This window comes from Athene cunicularia, assembly GCF_003259725.1.
Source record: "Athene cunicularia isolate RWA chromosome 2 unlocalized genomic scaffold, athCun1 chr2_part1, whole genome shotgun sequence".
Classification (NCBI taxonomy): Eukaryota; Metazoa; Chordata; class Aves; order Strigiformes; family Strigidae; genus Athene; species Athene cunicularia.
Genome location: NW_020799095.1, coordinates 103,598,110 through 103,606,067, shown reverse-complemented (window position 1 = coordinate 103,606,067; position 7,958 = coordinate 103,598,110). Strand labels below are relative to the sequence as shown.

General features: G+C 37.3%; 2 protein-coding genes across 2 annotated transcripts in view; both read right to left on the bottom strand.

Moving 5' to 3' along the window:
• Positions 1-781, bottom strand: part of RMC1 (regulator of MON1-CCZ1) — a 16,469-nt gene extending 15,688 nt beyond the window's left edge. Inside the window, exon 1 of the mRNA XM_026842208.1 lies at positions 778-781. The gene's annotated coding sequence lies outside the window, so the exon portion shown is untranslated. The remainder of the gene's footprint in view (positions 1-777) is intronic.
• Positions 782-1,742: 961 nt separating this feature from the next.
• Positions 1,743-7,958, bottom strand: part of RIOK3 (RIO kinase 3) — an 11,398-nt gene continuing 5,182 nt past the window's right edge. The window contains exons 8-13 of the mRNA XM_026841447.1: positions 7,312-7,497; positions 6,690-6,849; positions 5,606-5,686; positions 5,428-5,517; positions 4,976-5,083; positions 1,743-3,525 (exon numbers count right to left, since the gene is read on the bottom strand). Coding sequence (XP_026697248.1) covers positions 3,424-3,525; positions 4,976-5,083; positions 5,428-5,517; positions 5,606-5,686; positions 6,690-6,849; positions 7,312-7,497 — 727 coding nt within the window. The 3' untranslated portion in view covers positions 1,743-3,423. The remainder of the gene's footprint in view (positions 3,526-4,975; positions 5,084-5,427; positions 5,518-5,605; positions 5,687-6,689; positions 6,850-7,311; positions 7,498-7,958) is intronic.

Here is a 7,958-nt window from a genome sequence, read left to right as displayed (position 1 = left end):
CCTGCTGCCCACGGCAGGGCGGCCCTTCGCGGGTTCTTCCGGGGCCGGGCCCTTGGGTGCGAGGCGGCCGCGGCGTGGGTACCGCTCTGCCGTTCCTGTCCCTTTGCTAGCCAGCCGGTGTGTTTGCTAGCCTCTTGGAAGAAAAATACTTCGAGCCGATACGTTTGGTCCAACCTTTTATAGCGCTTTCTCAAAAAAAACCCAAAAAACCAACCCCCAAAAAACCCCAACAAAACACCAAAACTTTTAGGTGAGGAAAACAAGGAACCAACTGCTTCAGAGCTCTGCGTTAAGTCGTCCACGCTTACTGCATCATCGCTGAAAAGCAGTCGCTATCGATACTGCTTTGGGGCGTGAAACTGCTTTTTAGTACCTAACGGTAAAACCGCTCAGAAAAGGAAATGATACTCGGAAAAGTCCTTGGTTCAGGAACAAAATTAATGAAGCATTATTGAAATTAAAGCCTGGATTGTTTCTCAGCATTTACGCTTATTTGTATTTCACTCTGCACAATAAACAAGCAACACGGTTTTTTGATTGATGCACTGGCACTTAGTTCACTAGTTGCAAAACCTACACTGTAATTTAGAAATTCTTTGAGATCATCAATTACATATTTCCTTATTGGTTTAGAAAGGGAAAGGAAGGAATTAAAAAATAGAGGGGAAAAAAATCATACAAATTTTTAAATTCTGAGATAAGACCAGAGTGGCACAACCTAGTACAGGAGAAATAGATATTTAAGTACCAGATACTAACACAGCATCACACAAAAACCTGCTTGCTGACTTGTGACCTAGTTAGTCCAGCTGCAATAATATCACATCAGATTAGAGAAACTAAAGTCACAACTAGGAATTACAACAGGCTATTTATTCTGCAGAACCCTCCTGTACGATCAAACAATTCTACATTAACTAGAGAGGGAATGCAAGTATTTCCAGAGCAGGTAAACTACCTTGAAGCTTATTATTTTTTACAAAATAAAAAAATCATTGCATTTAAGAAATTCTACTGATGCTTAACCTTCTTCGACTGCCCTACAGGACAGCAAGCACTTCCTACAACTGCAGTAAGAATGTTAAGACAGTAGAAACTGAGGTATGTGAGGGGAAATCTGGAGCCAAGTATACAAACACACAACTTGAAACTATTGTCATAATTTTGGAATTGTCCAATAGAATAGTCATAATGTCATTGGCTTAATTAACTATGGAAAATCTAGATTTACTTCTAAGATTCTATTTGCTTAATAAAAATTACAGAACCTTTCATCTTAAAGGAGTCCAGGAAAAGGCTTGTTACAGCAACTTCACACTTTCAACTAGTTGACAATGTACGCAGATGTCTTAAAATCTCAAAGCAAGTTCCTCAGCCAATTTTAATGCTGGAAGTGAAAAGAAGTTTAGGCAATATAATCAGGCCCTGTAGCTTTGAATCACAGACTTGAGGACCATTGCTTCATTAATCAGAGGGGTGTGGGTGTGTGGGTTTTTTTTTTTAAATCTGTGCTAGACAGATTTTCAAAATAAATTAAAAATTACATTAACTGAGGCTTCAGTCCAAGCCCAACGATACAAGCAAGTGCCTGTTTCAAACAGCAGCTCAAAATACACCCTCCTCTCACTTCCTCTTATCTCTGCTCTCTCTTCCTTTCAGTTGATGCAAATATCCTTAACAACCAACATCTTTCCTAGACAAGCACATGAGAAAGCATTAGCCACTACTCTGAAATATTTTTCTTCTCTAAAAATTATTAGAGTACTGAAACTTCTAATAAATCTAGAATGGGACTTTTCTTTTTTAAAAGCCTTCTCTGCTGAATAAAGTTCAGTTATATTTGACAGCAGCTTTGTCTTCCTGAAGGGGTTAGATAACCATAGCACCTCCTCCTCAGTACCTAGTCTGTGCTCTCCCCAATACCATTATTTTGGGCAACTGTTTCACTGCGTAATTAGGAATAGACTTAAGCCTTCCAAAGAATGCAAGTGCCTTTATTTCAAAAGTGAGGGGTAGATGCAGGACAACTGTCTAATTTAGAAAAGGGAAGAGGATCCAAGTACTAGGATGAACCTGGCAAAACCATCAAGGTTGTTTACTGTTTATGTAGCACCCACCAAAGCAGTAAATTTCCTATTGTTGTAATGATCTAGAGTAGACCTACCCTACTGCTTTAGTGCAACACTGAAGGCCTATATGATGCAAAGAACCATGCACGAATACAACCACACAATCTTAGGTTTTTACTTCACCACCAGTTTTTCAACACACACACAAAAATCACTTTCACAGCACACTGTGAGAATGTCATGTAGCCACAATATATTCTGCCTGATTAAGAACAGCATCAAAACCAGCGATCAGTTAAAAAGAAGTTGATCAGAATTTCTTAATTCCAAACCATTCCACTACATCATTGTTTTAAAATGTGTTGTTTTGGAAAGAAACTTTGCTAGAACTTTAGGGATTGCCAAAATAAAAAGACTGGCCTTAAGAATAAAAGCAAGTGAAAGACAAATTTGAGTATTCTTTTTGCACTTATAAGCAAAAAGGTTTGTTTAAAAAAAGTGATGATAAATAGTCAGTTTTCATAATCTACTGACTATCTTTAGGGTGAATAAGAATGATGCTCTACCCAGAATTTCAGTTTAGAGAGCTTTTTTTTTGCTTGCACTGCATTCTTGGAACCACTTGTAAATTAAGAGTGAAGCTAACTGAATTTACTCTGTTACCCAACTTGGATGCATCCCTCAGGATTTCATGGCATGTCACCAAAGTCATCAAATGGATTCAAATCTGTTTCTCATGTAGTCCACAACTGTATTTACAGAGATAGAGCCACATTCCATGTATCTACTTCAAAAGGTCCAGACTTTTGTGTATCTAAAGACACTGTTTGTTAAATTAACATTTTCATATGATTGCAGCGCAGTTTGATTTTTCAGGTTGCCCTTGGTGGAGGGCATGAAAAGTTCACTAACATTGGGTCCATATACAATTTTTAATTACTTTTTCAAGTAGTAATGGGGAAAAAAGGACTCTCCTAGTGTGCTTTCTGCCTAAATACTTTAGATGATTTTAAAACTTTTTTTGTTAAACTAAAACATATAAGCTCTGAATCACGCAAATTATGACCACCTCAGCTACATTAGACTAATGTAACTGGGCAACTGGCGAAGTTGTCAGACCATCCGAAGAGGTAGTGACAGTCCATTCTCACAGTGCCAGCCTGATGTGTGTGCTAAGTTAGAAAAAAAAAAACCAAACCACTGAGGCATCACCGTATGCTTGCTGTGTTTTCCATTTTGGTATTCCCAGTCAACCACTCTCTCTTGACATTAGTAGTTGACATTTACCACTGCACCAACATAGTTAGAAGCAGTAAATTTGTGTTTTGTTTTGTTAGCAGCTATACATTCAGTACTATTCATCATATATAGGTGGGTCTCCATCGCTTGAAAACACTGACAGTTTCTTTCCATGATTCTGCACGTGATCTTCATTCATCTTCTCCAAAGCTTCAATCTAGAGAGCCAAAAATAAATCCATGCTGAAATCATAAACCGACACCTGCACCAGAATGTTTCTAAACATGGTAGCTTCAGATGACTGAGCAGGTATATACCATACTGCTACTTCAGTGATTCAGTCATGTGTATGGAGCAACACATTTTGAAAGTACAGCTTGAGACACCTGTTCTGAACAAGTTTGTAAAACAAGTAGCACTTCTTCAGAGTTTCATGCTGTGTAACTGAAATGTACAAGTTGAAGGGAGGACTGGATGCTCTTAAGACTTCAGGTGTATTCCCCAAAGTACAGAATTGCTCCAACTCTGCACACCTCTGCTGTAACTCATCCATCCACTCCAATCCTGGAGAAATTCCAGGTAATACTAAGATTACAAATCCACTGCAACCATTTTTAACAGTGCAAGTGCAGGACAGTTACACTTCAATGTTTTGTGCAATCAAAGTAATGGAGAACAGTATTATTTTCATCTTCAGATTGTTATGATTATTTCTTCTGGTACTGCAAGGGAGATCATTTTAGTTACTAGCGACTAAAGTCAGTCTCAAGTTTAAGGATGGGCTGCTCAAATTCACCTCTATGTAAACAGCAATGTAAGCCTTTCCCATAAAACTTGTAAGCACAAAAGGTGACATAAAACACCAAAACTCATCACACCGCAATGCTCACACCATAGTCAGTGAGGGAAGAGTTTTTTGATTAACTGATACATAAGGATTGTGGAACAGTGACATTGTGTTCCTTTACCTCCTCCTCACTTAGAGGACCTACCCCAGGAGTTAACTAGTTTCAAGCTCCCACCTACTACATACTGGACTAGCATAAACCTACATGGTCATTAGGAATCAAGTAGAATTGTCATGTTGCTCTACTTTAATTAGTAAATATAGCAAATATTAGATGTTTTATAAGCATCTAAAGCTTGCACGCCTTGAGGAGTTACAGCCAAAACTTGAAAATTAAAAGCCAAGGGTGACCAAGATTCCTACTCCATATTTGCATTAGCATGATTTTAGGCTTGAAAATACTGCTGAAACTTTGAATTCAAGTAAGTCTAAAACATTAAAAAGCCCCAAAGAGTAGAACAATTATTTTTACCCCAGCTTTCCTTTCTCTGCAGAACTTTTAACGTATGCATGGAATGACCAAAGCTTACTTTTAAAGTAAAACTCATCACTAAAATTTTCCTTAACACTGAAAAAAAGCAAGTATATGTCATGTGAAGCCTTCTACACTTGCAAGCAGGGGGATCAGGAAAAGGGGTGGAGAGATCTCTCAATCTGAGTGCTGAAAATGTTTGTACTAGGTCGAAATAGTCTTTTGAAGAAGAGATGCAGAGTGATTGCTGAAATTATGCTCACACACAATCATACAAACTAAACATGGAAAGTTAAGGTATTACAATAGCTAATGAAATTAAAACGCTAGACATGGAAAAAACTATACCTCTGCTTGGAAGTCAACTTCATTGTCAGCTGTAATATTTAAACCTGAGACAGCATTGAAGAGTTCACGCTCATTAAGTGCTTCTGCCACACCTCCTTTCTGGAAGAACTAGTCAATATAAAAAGCACACATTAAACACTTTGCTACACAAAACAAAACACTCCTTTTCCCTCCCCAAGTCAAAATTATATTTTTGTTTTTGTTGACCTACATATAGAAACAACTGAAAGAAGTTTTAAGTTCTAGTGGTACCATTTTATGCTTACACACTTTTTTCCCCTTTCGTAGAAGACGACTATCAGTATGGGCAACATCCAAGAGAAATCGTATCTACAGGTGGTGGTGATAATTTTTTACAGAGTTCTATTGGTTGGTTTTTAGTTAGCTCTAACTTGATTTTATCTTGGAAAACATTCTGCATAACAGGGGATTGTCAGATGAAGAGGTCCTACCTGTGAAACATTCTTACAGTCTCTGAACAAAAACTCAAGTCCATGAGGATGGGTTGGCTCCACAGACTGACTGACATCAATAAGCCAGACCTGTAGTCACAGAGAGACAACAGTTCACTTTGTATTACCATTTCACATTAGAGTAAACCTTTCCTTGCCACATTAAGAATAAGCTCACCTTCCCATCATGCCAAAGCATGTTGTATTCACTCAGATCTGCATGGACCAGGTTGCACTGCTTATACAACTGTTGCATCATCTGCAAAGAATCAAATTAACAAAGTATGCTATACTCCAAATATTTTTTGCATTATAACCAAAAAAAGCCTTTCCCCAATCACCCACCCAGTTTACATAATTTTATGCCAAGTCTTCAAAAAAGTTTCATATGGGGAAACACAGTTTTGGTGAACTGCCAGCAAACAAAGCTTTTATCACTGAGCTTAGGTTTGGCAAGTTAGAAGAATCAGTCTGGTAAACTCATGTCAGCTCTGCCAACCAGTCCAAGTGCATGAGACAGATAAACATGTTCTCTCAATATACCTGTCGTTCTCACCCCTATCACACAAGAAAGAAGTCTCACAGTTTTAGATACCGAATCACAACTAGTATGCATATTCACTTAAAACATGGTTGTGTTGCTCTACTGGTCTCAAGATTTGAGGCACAAACCATTCATATTATCAAGCTGCTTGGTTGGTTGATTAAAATTTCTTTTTAATGTCTATAGGAAGCTAATAGTGAGAGTGAGTGGGCAGTTAGCAGGTACGTGTTTGAACCAATTACAGCAGATAATACGAAAGTGAAGTATCCACCATGAAATACTCTAATTCATTCTCTGATTTCCAGATTTGTTAAAATGGGGGTGGGGAGGGGGTTATTCACTGGAAAGTGCTTAAGCATTGTAAATTAAGTATTTGGTAAGCCCAGAGAGACTTCTAAGAACTTACTAAACGACATACTGCTTTTATAAAATGAGGACTGCTTGGTCATAATTCCTCTGCTACTAAGTATCTCTTTGTCATCAAGTTCCAGCATGTTTTCCACTCAGATTAAAAAAATAATAAATTGAATCTTAAGTGCATAATTTCTTATTTATTCTAAGTCACACATTAAACAGCAGCAAAATAAGCCTTTGGACTCCATATCTTGAAAGTGATGCAAGCATCCTGATGAGTAGATAAATGCTGATTTGTCCTTTAAGTTATTCCCCTAAAAGAAAACACAACCCAGAACTGGAGGAGAAATCAGCATTGTCTTACATTAAGAATCTGATAGTAGGCCTTTTTCATATCTTCACTACTAAGTGTTACATCCTTTAGTTTAGGAGCTGGGACTTGATCCTGGCCAATGAAAGACATAACCAAGACGTGTTTCTTAAGGATAACCACTTGAGGACAAGGAATTCCTGCATTTTGCATTCTGTGGATCAGAAAAGATACTGATTAAGAAAAACAAAACAAACCCCCCCAAACCCTACAGTTCTTGTTCCCGCTTGCTCATTTCTAATCTTAAAGAGCTGTGTATGAGAAACTTGATCTAGATTAAAAAAGACTTTGAAACAGATCGAATTGAAACTGAATAAATATATGTGTTTCACATAGGTAAATTCAGACCTTAAAGTCATAAGTGGGTATAAAAACACTCACTGAAAACTAATTGCTTCTACAGCTAGAGCCTGTTAACTTCATGGGCTTGTAAATTCTGCTGCCAAATCCCTGAAGATGCTGACAGTTCATCATTAAACTGTAAGAAACCAGAGGCTTATTTAATCTGTCCTTAAACAAATAACTTCTAACCAGATGTAGTGTATCTTCCTTAAACAGAGAATAGAAAACCAACAGGCACTTGACAACTATGGGGTTCTTTTTTGTTTTTCTTTACCTTGTTAAATTATGCATTTCCTTCTCAGCCCACATACGAATAATCTTTCGTGGATTCAATTTACTGAAGCGGTCTTTAAATCTGTAGTCATCCTTAATGTATTTGTCACGGTTCTTGAATTCATTGAGAGTTGTTTTAAACACTTTGATGGCACATTCTGGAGGTATAACTTTATCTTCAGTTGCACTTCTCATGGAAAAAAGTCAAATATATAACAAAGTTAACGATTCACATTTTCACAAGTAGATGCATGGGTTTTGTTTTTTAAAATACGGCAAGATAGAGATTTTTAATACAAGAGAGGAAAGGGTCTGATCTATCAAATTTGGAAGCCAATTCAAGTTAAGTTTATAAGAGTTCTATGATTAAGCTTATATATAAATGTTTGGGTTTGGGCATTTTGATTAAATGTTGCTTATCAAATAGGTTCCATCTCTCGATTTATTACTATTTTACTTAAATGTCATAGCTAATAACAGGCCTGTTAATGGATGTACTTGCTTCAAGAACTTAAAAGTGAAAAAAGTTTTGCATTAGAACAAAATGGTAGCATCACAATGTTTTGTTAAGCACTACAAAGATATTGCCCACAGAATGACACTAAGCAAAAAAATGCTCTTGAACATCATCTACGCAAAGGTCATTGG